General features: G+C 39.2%; 1 protein-coding gene across 2 annotated transcripts; it reads right to left on the minus strand.

Moving 5' to 3' along the window:
* Nucleotides 1-1,156: 1,156 nt before the first annotated feature.
* On the minus strand, nt 1,157-26,428 carry LOC129101335 (DNA repair protein XRCC4-like). 2 transcript variants are annotated; one of them, XM_054611112.1, is made up of 8 exons: nt 26,347-26,428; nt 22,026-22,167; nt 21,048-21,238; nt 11,147-11,313; nt 10,342-10,506; nt 8,994-9,094; nt 6,097-6,223; nt 1,157-2,792 (listed from the first exon to the last, which is right to left on the minus strand). In XM_054611112.1, exons 1-7 carry the CDS (start codon nt 26,422-26,424, stop codon nt 6,105-6,107), a joined length of 963 nt encoding a protein of 320 aa, XP_054467087.1. In that variant the 5' UTR covers nt 26,425-26,428; the 3' UTR covers nt 1,157-2,792; nt 6,097-6,104. The 2 variants fall into 2 exon arrangements, with proteins under 2 accessions (XP_054467087.1, XP_054467086.1); XM_054611111.1 differs by having other exon boundaries at nt 1,157-4,467.
* Between the last annotated feature and the right edge of the window lie 95 nt (nt 26,429-26,523).

Genomic DNA, 26,523 nt, shown 5'->3' on the forward strand with positions numbered 1-26,523 from the left:
TGGTAAAACTGCAATACAAATAAGTTTTGGTCACAATTATAATCATACAGCGCTCTACACAGACAATTAGAATTGCTTCGTGGTTACTATACATTACTGTACATTTCTAAGTAGCCCTCTCACATGCAAAAAACATAAAAAATGTGATGGTGACACAAGACAACGCCTTTATCACTATTCATCCTAACAAGCAAAAATGTGAGTCAGATCTCAACGTTTCATATTGAGAGGGTAATTAAATAATCTTTAAAATGATCATTAAAGCTTGGTCGAAATGTTTTATCTATGCATGAGTTTAGAAAAAGACAAATATATATATATTTATGACAAACTGCTTCACAATGAGAAAAAAAAGGAAAGGTCTCCCCCAAGCATACTCTTCAGCGGGTTGTCATTATCACACACTCAATGTTCAACTAGCATCCTCTTCAAACCTGCAGAACATTTAGTTAATTCAGGAAATGAGGCCAATCAGTTCACGCCCGCATCTTTAAAGAGAAACCAGTCGTTATTTGTAATGATCAAAAGACTGTTTTAGCGGCTGGGTTGAAACAAAGTGGTTACTCTTTGCCACTGGCAAAACTTGTGGACCAGTGCGGAAAAGACTCCACGACTGGAAGACAAGTCAGCACTAAATGTGGAGTGAAGAGTTCTGTTTGGTTCAGCCGCTGAGCAAGTTCTACCTTTAACATACGCACAGTATATGGCTGCAATATATGTGACTTTTAAGCAATGATACCTTGAATGCACCACACACTATTCATTTTCCACATCATTGATGGATATTTATCTCATCATCTGGATAGTTTCTGCATATGTTGACTATCATGGTCTTTCTGTTACAGTAAAATATAAAGGTCATGCTAGAAGTCAAATGTATGCATAGACTAGCTCTTTGGTCTCGCACATACAGTTTGCACACAGAGCAGAAGATGACACTTTAAATCAAAGCGGTCCAGCAGGAAGGCTCACTGCTGAGTTTTAAACAGCCTGCCCACTGCTTTACTTCCATGTGTGTGCTGCTCCCAGCAAAAACAGCAGTGCTGCCCACTGTGAGCAAAATAATTAGGCAGACACAACTGGCACAATAAAACCAATTCAGTTAAAATGAGCTAGAAAAAAAAATCAACAGATGAAGTATCGTTTGAAACGTGTTTATTGTACCACTGGTTTTACAGAATTGAAAAATGTGTTTCATTCACCACAATCAAAAATGGAAGCATCACCAATTGGTTCAATATGCCTAAGGGGTACGTAATAGCTAGTATTTGATTATATATTCTCAAATTAGTTGTCATTTTCAGTTTTCAAACAACACTTGTGTAACTCGTGGGGGCAACCAAAAGTGAAGCCAATGTTAAAGTGCCTTAAAGCTTGAATTCTTTCTAATGGCCAGCAGGTGGCGACTCTTCTGGTTGGAAAAAAAGTCAGATTGAACAGAAGTACAATACAGCATGATGTTCATTCAGTGAATTATAGTCCCATTTAGAGAAACGTAGACAATAAAGCAGGGTTTGCTTTAGGGCCTGGCTACTTTGTGGTTGACAGGTCGCTAGCACGGCATTGTCCGCTCTGGGAGTTGTCCGTTTTTTTGTCTTACAACTTTAACCCTTTTACAGTGTGTTTTCAGTTTATGAAAGGTTATCGTAACAGTTTTGGTTGCCTAAAAATGTCATACTCAGCGTTCGCTTGTGCTTAGTTCCACCCTCTTGTCACGACTGTTTCCAAAAAAACAAAATGGCAACAGCCAAAAAACAAGATGGCATCAGTCAAAATGACAAACTCAAGGCTTCCACTTCTTATATACAGTCTATGTGTAAATCCAATCTGTTTCAGACATTACAGTGTGGCGGTGAGAGGCAGTGAGAAACAAACAAAGACCACTCTGTCTCTCTGCAGCTCGGTGGCAGGAAAGCAGGAAGACCCGTTATTCCAATGGATGATGGGAATCCTACAGGTGCATGCAGTAAGTGAATGACGATGATAAGCAAGTGACTGAACGTTTAATTTCATCCTCGCACAGCCATCATCGCTCTCTCACAAACAGAGTTAACCCTTTCAGCTGCATGGACTGCGGTTTAGACCGGTTTATCTAGACTGCCCTTGCTAGAAGACCATGTTGTTGTAACTTCACAACTTTATTCCAAAATGCTATTGCACAGAGGAAAATAGAATTCAACATTTACTGACTTTTAAAGACATAGTTGCTGATTGTTTACAATGTATACTACTATGACAAGCCAACAGAGCAAGTTCATCCCTGGGAATTCATCTGAGCTTATATTATTGGATATTAAAGCTCAATTATTTTGTGGCTCAAATAAAAACAGACACACAATGGAAAGGTGACTGCTGCTTAATAGTAGTCACTTTTCCTCATTAACATGCTAATTAACTGGATTCATTAAAGATTAACTAGATTATCTATGCACTGACTTTACTGTATGCATGTTGTACATAGATATACAAATGTCCACAAGGGCCACCATGTACCGCTGCTGAGATTTTCTTTGTTGTTTCCAAACAATTACACGTCATTCCTTTTGTATAAATAAAAATTCATACTGACGATAAACATCTTCATACTGCTGATTTACACTGACATTTCTACATTTCATGTTTTCACTGTACAATATAAAGCCTCTCATCACAAACATTTCACATGTTCGATCAAAGACACATCATGGTTTTCAGCTTAAATTATTATTAATTTACTTTTATTAACCATATGGATGCTCCTCATAGCTGCATGTCGTTTGTCTCTTGGATAATGAAGTGTGATATTGAAAATACTGAAAAGACAAAAATATTGAAAAGTAAAATTTGTATTCATGTCAGGTTGGAATTAACATGCCTTATGTTGTACCAACACATTTGAAGAACATTGACAACATTTCACATATTAAAACATTACGTTTTCCTTCATGTGTTTGTAATACATTTCCAGGGACAATTGTTGTATATCCAAAATAAAATAAAAATATTTATTCTTGAATCAACTGATTGAAAGTGGAAACCATTGAAATAAGAAAAACGTCCAATCCAATCCAAAATAAGAAAACAACACAAATTGGCCCGTTTTAGAATACTCTGCATTCAATGCATGCTATCGTTATGCTCTGAATGAAACCACAAAATGAATTATTCAGTACAGTTTCCTATCTTGTCCTTCACACTTTGTCTGACCCTTCATGGCACGATGTCATGTGCTCATCCGTAAATGATCCTTAAGACTGATCTGGCCTTCCTTTTATAAAAAGCCTTATTTATGGGATGTGTAGAGCAACGAGTGTGACATTCCTGTGGGGATTACTAAACCAGCAAGCGCGTGTTGTGGGATTATCTAGGCGACCACCTGTGGTTTTCAGCAGACATACAAGTATCATCAAAATTATAAAAGACAGCAGAAAGGTCCAGAAGTCAAAGGTAGAATGGTCAGAAAAAGACCAAGAAATTATCTGCATAGGTTCATTACTCTCAGTGTGAAGACACACTGTGATGACCTCAGGACCTAAAGCTGGTAGCAGAGGTAAAGGAAGAGGTGAGGAGGTGAAGACAGAGAGACAACACAACCCCATTAACCCTCTGCAAAACACCCCTCAGGTAGTTTGGAGCACAACACATCTACAGAATAAAAGGGCAGATGAAAATCGAGAAACAAGAGGGAGGTCAAAATGCTAGTTTGGAAAGTGGAAATGAAAGAGATGGCGTATAGTTTATTTTCATAATGAAAAGAGGGAGGAAAACATCAGCAAGACATGATGAATAAGCAGCAACAAAGCAGCTTTGGTTCGTTGTTGGTGACACCCTATTTTCAGGGTGTAACCTGTTGTCCCTTAGTAGTTGTTACTCTGGTCTCACACAGAGCCAAGGGTGAGGGGCTTGGCAGCCAAATTTGAGCTCAGGGCAAAGTCAGACTGTTGGGAAATTGCTTCCATACTGCTGGTCCAGATCCTCCACCATGTTTTCCAAATCATTAGCAGCACTAGCAGTTCCCGAGGAAGCACTGGAGGGCGTTAAGTGTCTGTTATCACATGACCACTTACGCATCTGGGTAAAGTCTTGACGGCAGCACTGAATGGAGAACGCAGTCTGGAGTGTTTGGTAACATAGATAGCGTCATTCAGTGCTCGTCTTTGATTTATTGAAGACGACAGACAAGCAGCAAGTCTCTCTGGAGAGCTGTGGCAGATAATTGTCACAGTTAAAGCAAACCAGATGGCAGTAACATGCTCGGGTTTTCTGAGAATTGCTTTCTCAATCTGGAACAAAATCTGGCATCAAATCTGTGGACACCTCCCACCACTGTTTCCAGGTTGTCACTGTTGTTGCTAGCATTGAGGTGAGGGTTGACTAGTTGAAAGTAGTTTGCCACATAGCTGGAGAGGGATAAATAAACCCTTTTCATCAAAAAAAACTTAGATTTAGGGGGCTTTAATCATGTCCATGATGAGTCCTGGATGTCATCTTTGTTGAGGTGGAGGGTGGAGACAAGAAAGCAAGAAAGAGAGGCAAAGACAGAAGAGAATGGAGAGTAGAGAGAGGGAAACAGTTAGAGGTTGTGCATGACTTGCACTAATAAAACAATTGCATCACATTTAAATATGTTACATTTAATCCCTCAATATGGAGACGTACTTTGGGAATTACAGTTCAATATATTGATATGAGCCTAGGCTGAATAATATTACCATGCAATCTGCCTAAGAAGTTCATGCAAAAAAGATGTTTGCCATAATATTGAATCTGATAGAATGCAAAGTTTAGAGTGCAATTCAGAGAAGAAGCCATACTGCAGTCATTTTCAGTTATGTTTATTTGCCAGCCAACACCCAAATGTAAGTGTTGGGAGGATGTTATGAGGTTTTTAGATTTGAAAGAAGTGTCACTACACGAAATGTAGGAGAGGCGCTCAACTTACCAAATGTACCACATATTGACTGACAACATGATAACAACTGTAGGTTGATATTACTATCCCAATGCAACCACTGAATATGGATATGTTAAAGTTATTGTTATATTAGCATTTTCTGAATACAGAATGCACGAGAGTGTGATGAATGTTGCTTTTTAGATTATTTTCTTGCCTGAGACCTGCTTAATCCTAAAAGGCAGACGTTCAAGAACCTCTGTTCATTCTATTGCAGTGCGTCAGTATGAGAAAGCATGCAGCTGTTGAATGTGGAAAGACCTCACAACATTGTATGTATGAGCTGGATGTTCACGAGACACCTCTGAAAACCCAAACATTAACAGAAGCTGATTAATATCTTGAGCCCTGTCAGACCCACCAGTGAGGCCATCTTTCTTTAGTCATGTTGTTAAAATGTTCCCACCCAAAGAAATGTATTAGTAATTCTACTCCTGATCCCAAGGGCAAAGCAAAAGAGTAAAAAAAATGAAAACGCCATAGATAGAATATGAAAAACAATTGTGTTTCTTGTGTTTCGCTAAGTTCATTTTGTGTTGCTAATGTATTAGAAGGAGACCGCAACCACCCATACAGTAAGGGTAATGTATCTCCACAATGAGTACTGCAATCAGTACTACAAGGTGTAAGATGAAGAAAACCAGATAATTATGTGTGAAATGTGTATGTGTGGGCTTTTCTATATTACCAATGATGACAACAAAATGATGATTCAATCTTCTTTACGTGGAGGAATGGAAGCAATGGGGGATAAATATTCAGAAGGGCACACCACATTAGTTATTGCGGAGTTTTTTCAGAAGTTTTTCAGTTTCTGAGTGCAGAAAATGAAAAAGAAAAATGTTTCACAGGGCCATAAAGCAAAGCTTGAAATCATTTCCTTTCATTGTTGTTAAACTCTGGTTCGTGGCCACATGGAACAGTTTATTTTTTAACTGAAAGAGACTGTGTGTCATGTTGACACTATCTTAATACAAGCTACTTGAAAATCTGCAACATGTAATCTTGTTTTCCCATCTGAAACTGAAGTTTTGTACTGCTACTGTATGTGAAGAGAGGCTCCACCAAACAGCTATGTACTAAACAAAATGTAAGTCATCTAGGGGAAGCAATGGCTTTACCAAATATGGTGATAGATTGGTTGCTTTCGTTATCTGACTAACCTGAGTTTCTATTCCTGATCAGAAGGTTCTGGGCTGTGAAGCAAACTAGGCTTCCGTCTCGGCTGTTCATCTTCCTCATCCGAAAAGGTCCGGTCCACAGAGATGCCATGGCACACCAGACTATCACCTGCATGCAATATGAACCGCAAACACACACACACACACACACACACACACACACACACACACACACACACACACACACACACACACATACACACAAACATTGAACTGTTCAGAAAAAACACCTTTGAGACCGTGGGTCTTACTACATCATTAATTTGCATCTACGCATCTTTGATAAATTATGTCATTAATATACGTAAACTATCAAAGCTGTTAATTTGAAAAAATCATGTTTACTGTAAATGAAACGTACGAGATGCATATAACATTTCTTCACAATGAAGTCTGTTTGTTGGATTACAAGTTCTCTATACCTCTAAATGTTTGCACGATGATGTTTTGTCATGTTCCAGAATTTGTGGATTTTTGGTTTCATTACCAAAGTGCAAATTCTCCATATCTCCATTAGTGTCATTTGTGGCACATTTGTGGAGGTCTCAGGGCATACTGCCTCAGATAACCTCTGTTAACCCCCGGACAACTCAACACCTAGAGTCCTGTGACGTTTATCGGGAATAGAGATCTGGCATTCCACACATGCCCGGTCATACAATCGTTTATATACTGACAGACACACAAACACACCTGTTTGCCCTTTAACACTGCTGCGAGCTCATTGAAAAAGTTTGAAAGATTGAGCAGTTGTGTTTGATGGAAATAAATACTAAGAAGACTTAATTACCTTGTCTTGTGGATGGTGAACTTAATGCTACTGTTGTTATTCTCTGTAAAATGAATGAAGAGTGGATAAAGTCTGACATTACAGTCTATCTGACCATCATTTTTGATCGTTTCTTTCTTTATTCCTGCTCAGACACTCACTCATCCCTTAAGACACACTGCCTTCCTCCTCTCCTTTCATTCTCCTTCTTCCATCTCTATCTCTTTAATCTTCAGTCACCAAATTCTGAGTGTTACGTTTCCTATGTTTTCAGTGTCCGATTCTTAACTGGAGGGCAGAGGTCAAAGAGAGAGTTTCTTCTTTTGTCTCCAATTCTGTCCTGTCATTACTCTCTCTTATCAGGCCTCAGCAATTTGAAAACACACCTTGAGGCATGAGGGTTGACTGGGTCAAAGTCAGTCAAAGGGGAATTGTGTGGCCCACTATGTATGTAAAGTTTAAATAGATTTCTTATTGCAATTAATGTATACTGTATGTTTCATGTCCACAGATCGTTATGAAGGTGGCTCTGAATTGATTGGTTGCTGCGGTTACCAGACTAAGGCTGCACAAGATAAACAAGTTGGAATAAAAGTGCATTAGGCAGCCATTAGCATATTGTAACAACCATTGGCATGAATTCATGGCGTGTTTCCATCATGGCCAAGTGAAGGCCAAGAGAGAAACACCCAGAGACGAATCTGTTGGACAGCTGAATTTGTCTAAATAATAAAACAATTTTGGAAACACCCAAAATACAGAGGAAATATCATCAATGCAGATAATTATAAGAGATAAGTGCCGGGTGATTTTCACTGACAAGCTGAAAACTACAAGAAAGCATTGTAAAATCCTTCTGGACAGCAAACAAAGTGTGTGATCCAAGACCCATGCTGCGCAATCTAGAACCTCCATCTAGGGGAGGGTGTGTGTGCATGTGTGTGTGAGTGAGAGAAAGTGTAGCAAATGAGGGAAAACAACAGAACCTGCTGAAGGCATCAATGTATTCTGCAACTGTATTAGCCTATTGTTTGGGGGACTGGGGGGAGCGCAATCAGTGGGTTATCCCAGAAGATTGCAACATGTAGTACGGGGGGTTATGACTCAGCAGGTTTGACGTCACGACCCGCTCTGCATGAAGCAGGAAGTAAAGAGACCACCCCATGGTCGGCCGTGTTGAAGCAATCACAGCAGACTTCCCTGGATCGGGTTTATGACTCACTGAAAAGTGTTTCCCAGAACCTGGCTACCCAAGGGTATATTCTCTGCCTGTGTGTGCTTTTAGGTTTACGTCAAAACCCCCTGCTTACATGATCAATGCCATTCAACTGTCAAGTTTATGGGACTGTAAAATCGGTTCAAGGAAAGCTAAAACTCAAGAGTTTCACTTAAGAGTCTGCATTAATTGTGAGTCACATCGTGACCTATGACAAAGCAAGGAGTACAGGGAATGGGCTCCACCAAACATGGTGAATGTAGTGTATAAGTAAGTTGAGTATTGGAGCACAATGTTTGGACGGTGTGTTGTAACCGTAAAGGTGATTTATGATAAAGTCCAAAATGAGGACTGTCTAAAGTTTTTAATTACTTTCTGAATCATCATAAAGTGCATTTATCATATTTGCCCCATCTTCTTCCCTCTCTAACTGATACATTTGATATCTGATAGCTTTGCGATCGTGCTTTAATATGCAGCACTTGAATCCTAATCTTGTCACCTGAACCCAAATGATACTTCAGCTTACACTGCGATCAAAGTCAAACACATTTGTGCGTGTTAACTCACAAATACACAGCTAACCGCCAATTCTCATCATGTTGTGAATTGTATTGATTCAGCTTCCTTGCCCCTAGAGAAAAGCCTTTCTTATTTCATTCTGAGTAATTACAGGGCAAGGAGAAGTTTCACTCTGGTTATTATCATTGATATTGCTGTTGCAACATATTCTGACGCAGGCAAAGAGGAAAACAGTTGATTATAATTTGTTTATATGTTCAATTTGTAACACTAAGTTGAGTTTGGAGATAATAGCTCATTAAATTGGTTTAGGAGCAGTTTTCCCTCTAAAAAGGAAAACATAGCTGCAATCTTAGCACTATACACACACACCCCTGAGGAGAATGGTTGGCTGCTGAGGTGGATGGATGCTCGGAACGGTCTCCTCTCTTTTGTCCTGACTGTTGTCTTCACCCTGGGTTGTGTCATCGTCACTAGAAGAAACGACAGAAGTTTGAGAGAAGAAGAAATAATGTTTTATGTAGAAAAATCTGTGTAAAAAAGCAATGAAGAAAATTAAGGTTTGAGTGTGTTCTGGAAAATGCAGCATTTCAGTTTACTTTGCTGGTAAAATCTTTGTGTAATCATATTTCAATATTTTATATTACTGTCCACAGGGAAGGTGGCAAAGCCAGACACGTAAGCAGCCATTATGAGTAAAATCTTCCATCCATATACTGTGGCCTGAAATTACACAGGCTTGTAAAGAAACAAATTAGCCAACGTCTGTGTTAGGCAAAAGCCAAAGGTGTGGCCAGCACATACGCAGATCTGACAGCACTGACCTGCTTGGAAAAAGAACTTGCAAATGTGCAACTAAAGCAATGACCTGAATATGTTAAATTACACTTTTTTACAAAACTCTCAGTGCTAAACAGTGAATGAGCTAAATTGATTTCGACACTATGGAGTGCTTCTCATAAAGTATTTAACAAGTAGTGTGTAACTACAGGAAAACCTGCAACAATAAGTCGATCGACAGAAAATGATAGGCACGTCTAATAATTGATTTATGTCAGTTTAAAAAAAAAAAAATGGATTGATGATTCCAGCTTCTTAAATTCAAGAATAAGCTGCTTTTTCTAGCCTCACACTGTTGTAAATTTTATATTTTGGGGTTACAGGCTGTTGGTCAGACAAAAATTTTGGCTCCAGGAAGTTGTGATGGGCAATTTCAGTTTTACAATGTTTCACCAAGTACTGAATGGAGAAAAATATTCGGCAGATTAATCTATAAAGATAATAGAAATTAGTTGCAGCCTTATCTCTTGACTTTGATGTTTTCTTTTTCTTTTTTAAGGTAACACGTTACTTTAGGAAAAATGTCTTTTGGGATGCTTCATAATCAACAATCATTTGGGTTAAAATGTTAATTAGTGGAATACACTGGGCCTCGTGAGTATTTGACATAAATCCCCCAATGCAATAGAAAGATAGTACAGTATGTCTATACTTCAAGGTAACACCTGGTAGCTTGCAGTTCATCAGACCCAGAGGTTCTTGTAATGACCACATCATTTATAGCTAGGTAAACCCTGTGTTTAAAAAATTAAAACATATGAGAAACACATGAAATAAAACATATTTCAGTGGTTTACTTGTATTTTAAAGTAGCAAAGCAAGCCAGTTATGCCAGACCATCACAGAATTTGTGGAAGCCATGGAAACTCAGTCTGCTGACCTTTGTCTCCCTTCCTCATCTCTCTGCTGGCCTTCAGTCTGTTGGAGCTGGCGGACAGCATCCTGCAGGCCTCTGATCTTGGCCTTCTTCTCATTCAGCACTGTGACAAAATGGGAGTACAGCTCGCCCTCCAACATCTCCTTATCCTCAACCTGCTGCTCCAGCCTGGTAAGAGAAACACACCAATGTTTGTGCAAAAACAAACATGCCAGCAATGGACTCCCGCTTGCACATGGACAGACATGTACAGATGCAAACACAGACACACAAATGCATGTTTAAAGGGGAGGATTCTTGTTTGTTTGCCTTCCAAGATACATTTTCTAAGAGGAATGATGCTGATGCCTCCACCCTGTGCAGACATTAGTCACCCACATTATCAGTCTCTGGTAATGCTCCATTTACTGGCCAAGGAATCACTAAACAGATAAATAATTGCAAAAAAAAAACTATTTGAAAAGAAGACATACATGACAAGAAAGTCATACAGCTGAAACATATGAATTTAGTTCCCAGAAATTAAAAGCCCAGTTTGCAACACTGGGTGGAACCCTTAATACTCTCAATGGGCGACCAGTGGTGATGTCATACTTAGTGATTTCTGTGCACAACAGCTGGCAGTACGGCTTATAAAGTAAAGAGAGCTTGCATGCAAACAAGACAACCAACAAACAAATTCAGCCCTGAACATCTTTCAGGGAATTTTCCATTTGAACTTGACATTTGCTTTCCATCACATATTCGTTCATAAACACACATTTAAATCCATCAGCAAAAAAAGGGGGTACTTCCTCCTCATTCTTACTCTCTGAGAATTCTGTGGTGCTCCTGTTTCAGCCTACGGTTCTCCTTCAACAGATGGCAATTTTTGGACTCCAGATCTGTACTGCGCTTTAGGGACTGGCCAATCATCTCCCGGTTCAGCTCTAGCGGGTCTGGAGCTGGCTTTAGCTCCACGGAACCCAAGTGCAACTGAAGAAAGTAAGGAAAGAAGAGCAGAAAAACAGGAGGGAAAATGAGCGAGCAAGATCAAATGAGAGTACAAATTGCATGAGGATCAGCATTCATATCTAATGCAATAAACTTTTATTTTCAGGCTGGCAGTCTTTCATTATTCATGAACAGTTGACATGCACAGCAATGTGGGAGGACCTCAGTACTCCACCGGTCTTCCTCTGTATTGACAGGTGACAGTTAAGATAGATCATGGCACACGGTAAGCATAACCTTCAGGTGCCTCCCTTTGAGCGTGACCGACTGGGAGGAGACAACTGGACAGGTTTAAGACTCTGGCTGTGTTCCAAATCTTTTTACCTTTAGCATGTACTGCAGCTGCCCTTACAAAGTAATTACCGTTGCATGCAGTGTGCATACAATTTGGACATAGCTTTCTTCTCTAACATTGTGCCTTGAACTTTGACCCTAGGCTCATATATCCGTCAGCTTCTGTCAATGAGCTGTCATCCAGCTCTCATCAGTTTGTGCTCTCTTGGCTGCTTGGTCAATGCAACATCTCTTCCGCTGCGCAGAGGATTGTGGGTAAGAATGGCCGGAACAGCATGCTGGCTTGCATACTGCAAAATGCAACCGAATGCAGGAGGGCAACCTGGTAATATTGGCATACTGCATTTGAAATACTATGTATGTATGCATGCTAAGTCTTTTTCTAGTGTACTAATTAGTATGGTACCACTCTACATCTCACAGATTCCAAGGGAGTACCAGGGGATCCCCTTTGTAGAAGCTGGGGGAAGTTACGTGGAAAAAGCTGGCACTACAATTTCAACATAAGTAAAATAGAGAACAGATTTCTTAGATTAACGGATTAAGGCAATAATCTTGCATCTAAAGCAGTTTCCAAATCTGCATACACTGAAAATGAGTAAGCATTTGCACCATATTATCATCCGAAAAAGAACTTCAATATGGAGGAATAACAAACCATTACATCACATTTTCTTTGATGTGGGAGACCTTTTCAAATGTTGAGGTGGTTTTTTTTTCTGTCTGAAATACAGGATGAATTCATTGGTCACCAGTAAACTATCCAAGTGAGCACAGTGTTCCCTCTCTGTTGCTTCTTGTCTGCGACTTTTTGGAATCACAGACAGGCTTCAGATGTAATAAAACATTCCTCATTTGGTTATCATTTTGGCACTAAGTCACAGAGCGGACCCGAGAAATTGAAGCTGGCGACAGAAAAATTCGGAAGTTTTTGAACATTTAGTTGATTAGTTTTCCAAATTCCACCGTAGCAGTCCCATTTTGAAGAGACAAAATAGGACTAAATCTACAGCAAACAGCTATAGTTCTATACAGAATACCCAGAGGAAGGTAGACACTGTTTGACCTGGAGTGTGCACATCAAAGATGCAAAACCAAACATATGCTCAAATAGCTGCACAGTATTTGTTTTCTTGTTGCCTTGGAGATTCGGCCCCCAAACAAACACACACACACACACACACACACCATACACACCCATACACACCACACACACACACACACACACACACACACACACACACACACACACACATACACATACACACACCCACACACACAGAGACACAAAAGTACTTCTCATAATGCACTGGGAAACCAGAAGGTGACGAGGTGCTAAATCTTCACTGGGCTATGTCGAGGTCGCAGACCCACTGTAATAAAGTCTCCATCTTCAAAAGCTCTCATAAAATACTTTGCATTTTTTTACCCGGGCCGATGCTGTCCTGGCAGGCCACACAGCTGTTTTGTGGTTTTCATGTTGAGTGGACACTGACTTCACATCACCATTACAGCTTCACTAGCTAAGCCTTTTCCTCTTTTTTTTTCTAGTCTCTTTCTGTCAAATTTTCTTGTCTCTCTTTTTCTCCTTTATGTTTTCTCCTCCTCCCTCTCACTTTGTCTCCAAAAATAAAAACTTCTCTGCAATGCTTTGTGCATGAAATATTCTACTATTAATGGAAGAAAACCAATAGCAATATTATATCTATTATTTAACAACTGCCAAATTCTTTTGGATGCATCATTTTAACCACAATAGCGGTTAAAATCCTAATAACTACTAACTTTGGAGATCACCTGATTTGTCTTCAAAAGCCACCAGCAGACAAAATTTTGCTAACACGCTAAAATATTATGGTGAAGATGGTAAATTGTTCTGACCCACAATCCTTTGCGCAGAATAAGATACATCTCATACATTTTTACCTTGCACTACATCTGGATTATTGCAATGTGACAAGATCTTGTGAGAAACGCAGGAAAACATATTACATGAAAATCCATCTCGTCAGTCATCAAGTAATGCGTTAGTGTGCGGTAAGCAAGGGCAAGGACAAACCAGCGTCCTTTGAGAAGCTACTGGCAGCTACTGGCGTGGCTTAGGTGTGTGTGAGGCGACAAAGTGAGGCAACTCTTAGTTCAAAATAACAATCCTCCTTAGTGCTAAAGAGCTTAGCGTAGACGCTGCTATAGCATCAGTTATAACAGAACTGGAGTGTATTTCTTCATTGAAACAAGACCAAAGGACGGCGCTAAATTCTTTCTTGATGGAAAAGATGTTTACGCTCTTCTCCCATCTTCAGAAAGAGTTTGATTGACAGATGGTTCATCCTGCCAAGTATTTTTTGAAAGAACTGATTTTTTTTAAAGTTTAAAGTGACGGCGAGTATAGTCTTACTTAGTGACTCCATTCAGTATCACTCCTCAAAACAATAGATATAGATTAAGAGATCATTCTGTAATGTCACTTTGAGTAGTGGCATGCTTATTCAATGCCAGTGCTGCCAGCCGGATCAAAACAAGGAAATCAGCGATTTAACAAAAGTCGACTTAAAAGAATCAGGACACAGTGGAGACCACCCAAGAACTAAGGAGGATGATGTTCCCAAAAACTCGTTAAAATCTAGAACAACATCAGGATGTCACTGTGATACAGACCAGGCTCCTCTCAGGGGCTAAGAGGAAAAGTGTGTGACACTGAGCCAAAGGTAAGAAGACAAAGTGATTGATTCATATCAAAGATATACCAACTTGCACACTACGGTAGGCCACCAATTCCTATCTATATGCACAGATAGGAGGTCATGATAACTGTGAAAGCTTTGATCTAACCTCAAACCTCTGTTCCATCTTCTCCTCAAACCCCTCCTCTCGACCTGTGTCTAAATCTCTGCGGTGCTTCCAGAGGAAAGCAATTAGGCAATAAATCAGCCATGTGAGAAAAGATAATGTGAAGGATTTGGACTCTGACATGCTAAGTACACTAATATTTACACACAAGAATGTTGTCCTACATTTACTGTACACGTATCACTCCATGATAATGACAAATGTCAAATTTTGTCTTACCCACTGACTCTGTTCAATACCGTAAACTTCCTGACCAGCATGTTAACATGGTATTACCAACTTCAGACACCAGACACAGAGATCTAAACTGCTGGAAGCATAACCCTTATTTACTGGCTTAACATTGGAAATGACACTGCAGCTGCTGTTTATTTCTTCTGGTCTTTCCTTTAAATACCAAAAGGTTGTGTTACTTTCAGGGTTCCTGGGAAGAAGTAAACTTTGGAATTCCAGATCATCCAAAGTTTACCTTTAGCTTACTGTGCAACATGGAAAAAGGAAGTATGCACAGATCAAAATATAAATCTGGAAAAGTAGGCAAGCAACTTGCTAGGTTTAACACCAAGTTCCTTGTTGAAAGACAGGAAGGGGCTAAAAAGCTCGCTTTATTTTCTTGAGCTTCTGTTTCTCCCCTGAGACACAGAGATAAAGTTAAAGGTCAATCTGCACACCATTGCCAGCCTCTGCCAAGGTGTGGGAGGTCAGACTGTTTGTCTGTGATCCAGGACCCACTGCCACATTTTTCTACTGTGTTACTAAACCAACAATACAATAAAGAACTTATTCATGGTTGTTCTTTCAGCCTTTACCTGCATTAGACTCATTACTTTGATTTTACAGGGTAGGCTTATTCATGACAATTTTAATATTAATGCAGCTAACATAATAGTCCAAAGGAAAAGACCTCAAAATGAGATGAAATTAAAACCCTGGAAAATCTACTTTTTGGGATGAGACGTACTGTATATAAAATCATCAAAAGAGACAAAAAAGATAAAGCAACAAGTGTGAATAAAAAACATATTTCAGGATTCAGGACAAGTTTGTTCGACATTACAACACGGTCCAATGTGTGTGTGTGGTCTGACTGTTTGTTTGTGGGTTTGTCTCCACACAGCTAGCCAAACCATAAGGTCAAACCCGTGGAGAAGGGGGGATGTAGGTGTGGAGGACAAAGCCAAAAGAACACAGTCCCAGTGAGAAAGATACCATAACACAGTGTAGGCACAAGGACACAAAGCTTTACTTATCACTCTGTCCAACACATCACTAGAGACCCAACCCACCATTTATTCCCGGGGATCTGTGGACAATAACCCCTATTAATCAATAGCTATTAATCAATTTTATAACAGTGAGTTAGCCTCATTTGAATTACAAAATGAAAGATCTCTGGCATGTTAATTCATCTAATTTGTTGACAAAACGTCCAGCTTATATTGCCACATTTATATTATCATTATATTCGATATGAGGGCAACATTAATCTCTTTATCTATTACAAAAAAAATGGGAACGGGGAAGTGAGTGTGTGAGCACTGTGTTTATGATGACAAAGAGACTGTGTTCAAGGTTGGGCAAGGATGCTTAATGTGGAAAGTGTGGGCATGGAGCGGAGATCAGCTTGTCCCATCAGCTCCCTTGTGCGACCGTGAGGAGGCGTGAGGCCAGATAAAGAGCAAGAAGTGAGGGAGGACAGCACTCAGTCCATCCACGATAACATGAATGTTTCCATAAACATAGGGCATGTTATGGCACAGTAGCAGTGCAGATAGTGAGGGATAAAAGTTAAAATATCCAAGTATCTGCCAAGAATGCTGGGTTGGGAGATGTTTAAAGCACGACAGGGAGACTTTATTAGAATTTACTTTCAACTAGAGAGGCAAACTACAACTCAGTGAAAAATTGCAGCAGGAGAGATGCGTTGTTGGATTAGACTTTGCGTTCAGGATAAAAATCTGGCTTCCAGTACCACCACAATTTCCCACACAGAACAGAACTAAAAGTCAAACATGTAACCTTGGATGATCGCAGATCTAATTCTATTTTTTTTTCTGAAACCACATAAAAGCATTTTGGCCGCTTCATGGGACTGAACATTTTCATCACCAACGATGATATAGTGGGCATTTTGTGTTTGGGCCTATCAAAACATGGCACTCTTAACAATAACTAATGTGATTGAAAAAGCTCTTTGGCATAAGTGTACGGATGATATAGTGAAAAATCATATAGTGGAGAGGCCCTATGTTACAATAGTTCCATAGTAAGTAAATTAATTAATTAGCATATTGAAAGATTGAGCGTTTTCAAATGTCAGGATTTGCTGTTCTTCTCTAATTTATTTAATCGTAAATTGTTTATCTTTAGGGTGTTTAACCGTTGGTCAGACAAAACAATTTGAACACATAACCTTGGACATTTTTGCTATTTTATGACATTTTATACACTAAACCAATGAATAAAAAAAGTCCTAACAACAAAAAAAAATGTGTTGCAGCCCTGCTTGCCAGAATCACATCTGCTTCAACACAGCAAAGAGTAGCTTAACAAATGATTGAGAATCAAAGGCTTAACATCATTACACTGGGAATACTTGTTTTGCGGAACAAAAAGGAAACCCTGATGAAGGGATCTCTTATCCTGTTATTCATTTCCAGTTGTCAGTTGCTCTCGTTGTTTTCCAACATGTCATTATGGCAAATTATATGCACAGTGAGCTAGACATTCTCGTTTAAAAACTGCAGAGGTTTGATATTAGATACATGGCTTGATGGTGTTTGGAATAAGACACAAAAATAGAGAAAGAAAAAAATAAAATAAGACAGCTTTAAGATCTGCCACATAGCATGGTTGAAAAGTTGAAAAAAGAGAGGAAAATAAAGACACCAAACAAATATTAACTTAAAAAAACTTTTCTTTCTGCTTTTGCCCCCCCACCCACACTTATATATGATCATGTGGAGGATTTACCGATATTATTGTTTCTAAATATTTTTGACAAAGGTGGGCTGTGAACATACAAACACACTCAATATGTACTAGTGCATATTGTATAATTTACACTTCAGAATTTGGGATAATTCAATGAGAATAAAAAAAACATTGACTACTGGCATCATTCTGCACAGCTGGAATCCACAGTGATCTATAACACAAGTTCTTTTTGACAAACATAAAACGTCGAAAATCAGTGTCACATGCTTCCACCCACACTCATCCAGAACCCTGCAGCTCCCGTTACCACAACTGTCAAGAATCAGAGTCTCAATCTCCCTGGATCAAAAGCTGGTCTGACGTAAGAACTGTGTAGCTCAATGGTACTCAAAGACAGAGCCACATATTTTTCTTTAAATGGCTGGATGCCTCTGTTTAACTGATCAAATATTTGTGGGACCATCAAGCTGCTTGTCAAAGCACTACAAACAAAAAGAGAGGCAACACAAGTAATAGCGGATTGATGTCAAATATGGTATGCTAAGCCAAAAACTAAACTACCATAGTTGCAGTGTGTAATAAACATGTTTTCAATGGACACAATTAGGTCTACATGAATAACACTAAATTGAAAAAAATAAATATCAATGTTTCGGAGCCAAATCAAGGCAGTCCTAAACAGATGTACAGGATCTGTTAATTCCACTTAAATGGTCTAAGTTCTCAGAACATTAAGTGTCTGTATAATTGTCAGTACTAGAATAATAATTTTTCCATGATTGACAGACTGTTACTTAAACACACATTAAGGAGGAGATAATGTCGGACTTAGCCATGTAAAACACCTGCTTAGTAGCAGTTTAACAACAGACACCCAAATTACATTCATCATTACAACTTCAAGGGTCATAATCATAAAATATTAATGTCAGGTTAAGTCCGCCACCTGTTTAGTCTCTGGCCTCTTTTCTTCTATTCCCAAAGGAAACTTGTCTCATTTTTGGTGATTTCGGTAACCTGAAATTATCTGGCTGGGAAAATATGTTCCACTTTTTAACCTCTTACGAGTTGGGAAGGAAAAACAAGGGAGAGGAAGAAAAAAGAAAAAGAAGAAGCAGGTGTTAGACAAGGGTAGTAGTTAGCACTTAATGCAAATAGCCCCCAGGGATTATATCTGTGTCTACCACACACATACTGCACACACAGTGATAATTACTGTCAGCAACAATCTGAGCATGGATTACATTTTTTAAAAAGCAAATTTGGGGCAGGTCAGATTTGGGACACTGTCAATCATTTTGTATGGTCTAGTTGCTACTTTAGGCCACAACTTTTACCTGCGCAAAATAACTAAATCCTTGCACCCCTATACAAATGAAAGAGTTAATTTATGTCATTTTAAAACAGGTTGAATTGTTTCATTTGGGTCTATAAAAGTCAGATGATGGCTGCTTTTCATTTGTTAGTCTCTCTTGCAGCTCACTCAATGTTGATGGTATATATTTGTAATATAAGTGTCAGTGATTTGATCAAGAGTAACGATAGTTAAGGCATCAGAAATTCAGTGTGAATTATTGTCAATATCAATTATCTATTTTGCATTAAAAGAAGCCTTGATGAACTAATATAACCACTAGGGATGTCCCAGTAGAATCCGTACTACGGCAATATTAGTTAAACTAGTCAATCATTCTACATCTTACATCAACAATCAAACTGAGCTATATAAATCTTGTGTGTGTTTCTGAGTTTGAAAAAAAGAGAATATCCAAAAACATGACTAAAGGTGTGTTGTTTAGAATATCCATCATTTCTATTCTTGATATCATAATTTCACTATTGAAGTATGAGACGTAGTTAGTTGGTTAGTTACCGTTTTGTCAAGAATGTCAAAGGCCTGGCCAACTTATTTAAAACCAACAGTATCTCTGCACATGCCCCAACACAAACATATACACACTTGTATACACAAACCACACATAAACACAAAGAAAGCCTGGGGGAGTTGGAGAAAGAAAGGAAAAAGCTCTAATCAACTGTTGTTTAACATTGTTATATGGGGACGGCCCTATCCATAAATCAGGGGTTTATGGTCTCTGCAGTGTTCCTAACCCCCTGGCCTTCTCCCTCTGGTCTCCTCTACCTGCAGCAGTCCCAGGACCCCGAGTGACCTGCTCCCCTGAGGCAACAGTATCCTCTCACATTTTCGAAGAATACCACCAAAATCTACTGAAAGCCCCATGACTTGTACTCCATCAAACCTGCCACTCACGGTGAACTATGTAAGAATAGCCTTAGAACAGCATGAAATACATGTTTCTGTCAGCGACTGCTGCATAAATTCAAAAAGAGATGTGCTTTTATCCGGAAAAATGATTATTTACATTAACGCAAACTCGCTTCACCTTACCGTTTACCTAACCATCAATCAACAAACCTTTTTCACGAAATGTTTATGAGCTGTGGCCGTTAGACAACTGACTTATATTGTTGGTATTGGCTGACTGAATGATTCCTATCTCTGGCTTTTCAGTGGCCTGAAGGCAACCAAGCCATTCTAATTTAGCTTTAATGTGGGGACACTATAATGCTTATCTTTTTAACAGCCCCCTGTAAAGAATTAGACTTCCTTTCTATTTTGTTGTATGTCATTAGATGCGTTTATCCTCAGGGAACAGTGACAAGGGGGAAGTGCATGATGTGGAATTCAAGGGTGAACTGCTGATACATAATAAAGAATTAATAAGAACTCTCTAAAATTGATCTTCATAACCAATTCCTCAACACTTTTGTTTCAACCCCTTACCCACTTAGTTAATGAGTTTGCTATACCACATTTGGTTCATTACTCTATGTGTGATGTGCACCTGAAAAATGACGCAAAGCACCCAAAATCAATTTAAGTGAACACCAGAGAGTCAGAGTAGCCACAGCAGTTTGAGAACTGCAGATCCAGTCCAACCTTGTAATATGTGTCCGCAAGAGAGGAAAGCAGTTTACAATGGAAAACATGTCTTTAGGCTACACATACAGGTAACAAAGTTAAAAACTGCTGCAATTATCAACACTTTCAGGTGTTGGCCCCTTTTTTTCATATACTATATGTAGTATATATCAACTTGGAAACAGATGTACGGCCTTTGTCAGCTACACCATGCTGGTTACTATTTCACTATAACTGCTTTGCAGATGGTAAACCTGCACAAATAAGACCAAAAGAAACCGTGCACTTCTTAAAGCACCCATAAATGACCAAATAGTGTCTCTGTGCTCCTGTGCTATTTTAATGTTTTTAAATTAGCCAATATGCTAACATTTGGCGAAAAATTGGCCGCTTTCTATCTATCTAAATGAGCATCATTGCAATAACAGTCCAATTCACAAAGATGAGTGCTACTAGTAACTATTGTGAAAGTAAAACTCTTCAGAGGGTTAGTGATAACTGAAGTGCATTTATAAGGGGTTTCATGCCCAGACTTTCCAGTGATCGTGGCATATATCTTTTGTGAGTCGGACCTTGAAACGTGTCAGATTACTGTTGCAAGTGATGCGCAATCATGGTGCCTTCAGAGGTCTAAATCCATTATTTTTTAATTAGCCCCTCAGAGTAAAAATCTACCCAAAGTTTTGCTCACCGAGATGTCATTACAGATCTTCTGATATGAGAGATGACAGTGATCTGGAGTGACGTGGAAAGAATACACCTCCTTGTCGCCTCCTTTCCTTCCTCCTTCACCTCCTGTTAGCGCTTGGAGAAGATCCTCAACATATCTTTCTCTTGTGGCTCCCAGATTGTTGGCTTCCCTTGTCACGTCATCTTCTGAAACTGGACACAAGGAATGCATTTTTCTAATTGTTGCATCATTTTAAAGTTGTACAGCTGAGAGAAGGGCAAAGAGGTGATGGCAGACTGCAGAGCAAAACATTAATTATGTAGCAATGCATGGATGCATGTGAAAGCGGATTCAGAAGGGAGCATGCACAGAAACCGAGGGGAATGTCATCAGCTGTTGCACAGCTGTTCACAAGGGGCCGAGGGTCCCAATTAACACATCAAACACAAAAACACTGACGACCCAGAAGCCCGCACATAGCTATCACAACCCCATCTCTGCCTGTCAACTCTGCAGATGGACAGCAATAGAAAACTAGGGAGCAGTTATGTTCCAGGTGTCCTTCAAGAGTAAATGTACTCATGTGCATATGTAACCACACACACATGTTAAACACACACATTGAACACTGACTTGCACATACAAAGACAAGCCTTGTAGAGTTTAATCTACTTTCTACACCTGTAAGCTGCAGCACAGGAGAGAGGAGGGGGGTGGAGAAACAAGGTCACTGCTTTCCCTCTGGTTTAAGGACCAACAGTTTCAATATTGTGAGATGGGGTCAGCCAGGTGCCTACACAGTTTGGACCGTCTGATGATTGGCAAACCTGGTGACAACCCAGTCTAGTCAATGGTCAAAAGATTTAATTCTTTGCAGATCACCAGGCTGAAAATCGTGGGTTAAGTCGCGACAAACGTGGGAGACTGTAGCGTTGTGAATAATCTGAGTGGTCACTGATCTGCTATTTGTTTTTGTGTTTGTATATCTGAAGTCTTTACCCTCTCCGATCCACGCCGAGCTGCCATCAGTGAGAGCTAATTTGACCCCAGACACCAAGTCGAAAGCCCAGTCCACTCGCAGGAAGTAAGGGGAGCCTGGATCAGTAGCTACAGTAATCTGTCGGACTGTACCACTCATGACCTGCAAAAAAATCAGAGACAGGAATTAAGAAACTCATAACAGGGTGTCTTTATGATGAATTTTTCCAACAACAGGCTCATTGTGTTCAACATAGTCCTTAGGTCTACTGTTAGTATTTGGTCATGGACCCCCTTCGAAGGCCCCATCTCCTATCAATCCATTATGATGTTGTAAGGTTGTGTTAATCTTCCAGCTGCATCAATAGGCCTCATTGTTTACTTCTTGAATTTGATAATAATGTGTGTGTGCGTGTGTCTTTACTGGGGGTCTCTCTGAGTCAGTGGAACCACAGAGATTTTGGCAGGTTTATGTGTGTGCTCCATGACCACCAGCAAAGTAATTATACACTGTTAAAGATAAATAGGAGAATATTACAAAAAACGCCCAGTTTTGTCTGTTTTTGGTCAGCGTGTACATTTATCCAACGATCTACAGTTCTTATATTTCTTTACGTGAGTCTGAACATCCTTCCAAACTAGATCTAGTCAAACTTAATCTCATGAGTTTGCTCAACAAGATTTAAGTCTGGAAAAAGGTGGGTAGATTAAGCTCAATTAGATTCTTTGGACTCACAGAGATTTGGAGCAACCATTAAAACTTCATGTTTCACTGTAGATAAAAAATGAACCATGAATCTGTAGCTCCGTGGACTATTTTTCACCTCAAAAATATTTAGATCTTTGTGGATTTTTTGGGAGATACGGTATATCACATTTCCACAAGACCTATCTTGTTTGAAAATATAAAGCAAAGACCACTGAAAGCTCTTTATGCAATGCATCCAATCCCATGTAAGGGATTGCCTTGATGGGAGTGAAGAAAATAACTGTTGTTACAGAGACACATCTTAAGCTAATTTATCCATGGCCATGCCAATGCACAATGGGCAAAGCAAACACTGTGGTATCCCTGCTCTTAGAGTTGCTTCATACTGTGAAACTAAATCATCATTTGCCAATACAACACTGGTCCATGAGTTTGCTATGCAAGCTTATTTGGTAATGTCACCGTGCCCTCAGGCTAACTGATTAACTGCTGCAGTTAAAGTTAAGCCTACGGCAAGAAGCAGCCAATGTTCCACAGATCAGTTACAAACAATGTTGATTAATATGATCCATCAGATTGTAAGTGTCTTGTCCTTTTGTTGAATTGGCGACACATCATTTTGGGTTTTTTCTTGAGAAACTTTTCTTGATTACGGATGTCGAGGCCAGAACATGTGATTACTGCTTCCACATGAAGTGAGAGGTGAGTTGGACATCTTCCCTGCTTAACTACAGGGCAAACTGTGTGGAGATGGAGGGAAAAGGACAGCTAAATTGGCAGTTAGCCAAACTGGACATGTTGGAAAAAATGAAAATGAGTGCCTTCGGACACTGTGCCATAAGTTAGGACGTGACAGGGCCTTTTTTTGTATTCCTCTTTTGCATCCCCCACCATATATGCTGACAGAGCAGGTGGCCAAGGTAATTCAAAATGAGACATACAGCTGAGATTTGACTCTGAAACACACACACATCAGTGCACACACATGTGAACATGCACAAAGAACCTTGCAGGAGATTAAAGTTGACCCTTTGTGCTTGGAGAAGGGGTGTGGCTGGGTTCAACTTTAACCTCATAAAATGAGCCCAGCTACTCATTAGTTACTGTAACATCTGTTGTGCAGGGACGATGACCGTGTGGTAATGACAGAAGGACACCCCAATTAAATAAACAGCGCTGCCTGTCAGGAATGGAGAGCTGCAAAACCTTCAAAGTCAAAAACCCGAAGTCTTCCTGTTCAGTTACTCGATCGACGGACACAATCACTGGTATGCTTAAATCATCAACCAAAGCCTGCAGCTTTGACACGGCGCCCTTATCCTCTTCTTTTGCTCCCTCTGTAATTTCTTTGCTCAACCTTTTCATTGTCATTGCTTCGGCATTGCCGCATATGAAAAACTGCAAGCCGTAACTGTGCAGGAAGTACTAGGCAAATGAGTCACAAAGAGCCTCTAATTATGCATCTTGTGTCTTAAATGAGGAGTTCATACAGAGTAGAAAAAGCCACGGCAGTTAACTGTCCCTTTAATGGGCCCGGACAATTAAGCCAGTCCTCTCACTGTCCTTTCACTGGACTTTCCCTTCATGCTTTCTCCGATGCAATGGTTTCAGGATGAAAAGGAGTCTTTTGGGGGACATTAAGTGAAAAGATGATGCAAGAAATGCAGCTGAAGAACAAAAGCTCTCCTGCTGGCAATATAATTTAACTGAAGTTATACAGTCCTGCGAGCCAACATAATCCATGTTCACAGAAAATGAATGCTTGACAGTCTAGTCACTAGACTATCAAGCATTCATTTTCTGTGAACATGGATTATGTTGTCATGAATTATTGCACTAGACTCTAGTGCAATAATTCATACATTTCCATTATTGAAATTCCAAACAAATCACACAAAAAAACCAACACTACTTCTCTAAGTCACAACTTAGAATAGAAACGGTTCCACTGGTTGTTTGCAAATAAATCAGACAAACAGGAGTGAGCCACAGTCAAACAGCAAACACACCAACATCAACTCTGTATTCAAACCTTTGAAGAGATGACTAATTTAAACACACGGGCAAACGTTTTAGAGAAACATACATCTCTGTCAAGATTATGGTTGCGTAAAAGTATAGAGACATTTGACAGCACAATATTGGTGGCGTAATTAGCCTAACTTGACAAAGTCATATTTTCTTTGAGGCTCAAAACTGCAAAGAACCCATGTGACCATTGTCACTGTAATATTTACAGATTCACTTTCCCTAAAATCACAACTCAATACGAACAACTACCCTGAAGAAAGTTTTACTCTTGGCATCTAACAAGGAATGGTATTCTGTAGAGTTTGACCTGACATTTAACCTTGTAAAAAAAATATAAAAAGATTGCACATACTAGGGTTACATCAAGCCTATATTTGACTGCAGTAATCTGCTTTAGCACTTGGTCAGTGCAGTGTAAATTATAAAACGTAATCACATCTAGAGGAATGTGAGGCTGTTTAGAGAACACTTGCTCATCTCTTGCTCTCAGAGACCACTCCTCATGCAAAGACTTTTTCTCTTTTTAAACAAAGTTGTTATCCACACTCTTGTCGTGAAAAATGCAAAACATTATTTATGTGTGGTTTACAATCTGACAGATTTCTTCTCACAAGAAGAGGTCTCCAGTAGTGTCTGTGAAGGAAGGGTCGATGGGGATTTACCAAACATGGTTTCAATGTAATCAAGATGCTGCCGTGGCTGGTTGGAGGGAGGGGACTTCATTGTAAAAACTCTCAGGGAAAAGTGAACAAACATTACAGTCTTACCTCATCAAAAGAGAGGGTAGGATCCATTAGGTTAGGTAAAATGTTTCTATAGGTTTATTAATATTAATAATAATCATAATTTATTTGTGAAGCACTTATATAAACAAGATTACAAAATGCTTCACGAAATATTAAGGTTAATTAAGGTTTATTTTTTACAATTCCTTAATTAAAAAGTATTTTTATTACCTTATGATACCGATGTTACCTCGTATTGTAAGGTATTATTATTCACAGAAGTTATTTTATCTTTATTTTTATTTGTTGTATAGTATGTGTATTTATTGTCTGTGTAGTTGTATAGTATGTGTATTTATTGTCTGTGTAGTATGTGTATTTATTGTCTGTGTAGTTGTATAGTATGTGTATTTATTGTCTGTGTAGTTGTATAGTATGTGTATTTATTGTCTGTGTAGTTGTATAGTATGTGTATTTATTGTCTGTGTAGTTGTATAGTATGTGTATTTATTGTCTGTGTAGTTGTATAGTATGTGTATTTATTGTCTGTGTAGTTGTATAGTATGTGTATTTATTGTCTGTGTAGTTGTATAGTATGTGTATTTATTGTCTGTGTAGTTGTATAGTATGTGTATTTATTGTCTGTGTAGTTGTATAGTATGTGTATTTATTGTCTGTGTCTGTGTAGTTGAGCTGCTGCAACACTTGAATTTCCCCCATGGGGATCAATAAAGGAATATAATAACAACTTCCGGGTTCTGTAAATGCAATCTGGTCTAATTACTTTACTGCAAACTTTATCAAGAGTGCACCATGGTAGAACAAAGTATATTATATATACATATAATTATAATACATATTTCCTCAAAAGACTTACGGTACAGTATGGGCTAACTACTGCGACGTCCAAACGAAGGCATGTCTGTATGACACTCAAATCACTACTGCTCTCCATTGACAGAATTCATAACCTTTCACTGCTGTGATATCAGCCAATCAGCGAACGGGATTCGCAGCGCAGTGCGTGCTTACGTTACGTAAACCTCTAGGGTTA

The sequence above is a fragment of the Anoplopoma fimbria genome, chromosome 13 (genome assembly GCF_027596085.1).
Source record: "Anoplopoma fimbria isolate UVic2021 breed Golden Eagle Sablefish chromosome 13, Afim_UVic_2022, whole genome shotgun sequence".
Classification (NCBI taxonomy): Eukaryota; Metazoa; Chordata; class Actinopteri; order Perciformes; family Anoplopomatidae; genus Anoplopoma; species Anoplopoma fimbria.

Excerpts from the sequence above, each read along its gene's own strand:
- LOC129101335 (XM_054611112.1), bottom strand. The coding sequence starts at position 26,424 with ATGGAGAGCAGTAGTGATTTGAGTGTCATACAGACATGCCTTCGTTTG. Across the intron at positions 22,168-26,346 it reads TAGTTAGCCCATACTGTACC|GTCATGAGTGGTACAGTCCG; the intron begins GTAAGTCTTTTG and ends ATTTTTTTGCAG. Across the intron at positions 10,507-11,146 it reads CACCACAGAATTCTCAGAGA|GCTGGAGCAGCAGGTTGAGG; the intron begins GTAAGAATGAGG and ends TTCTCTTACCAG.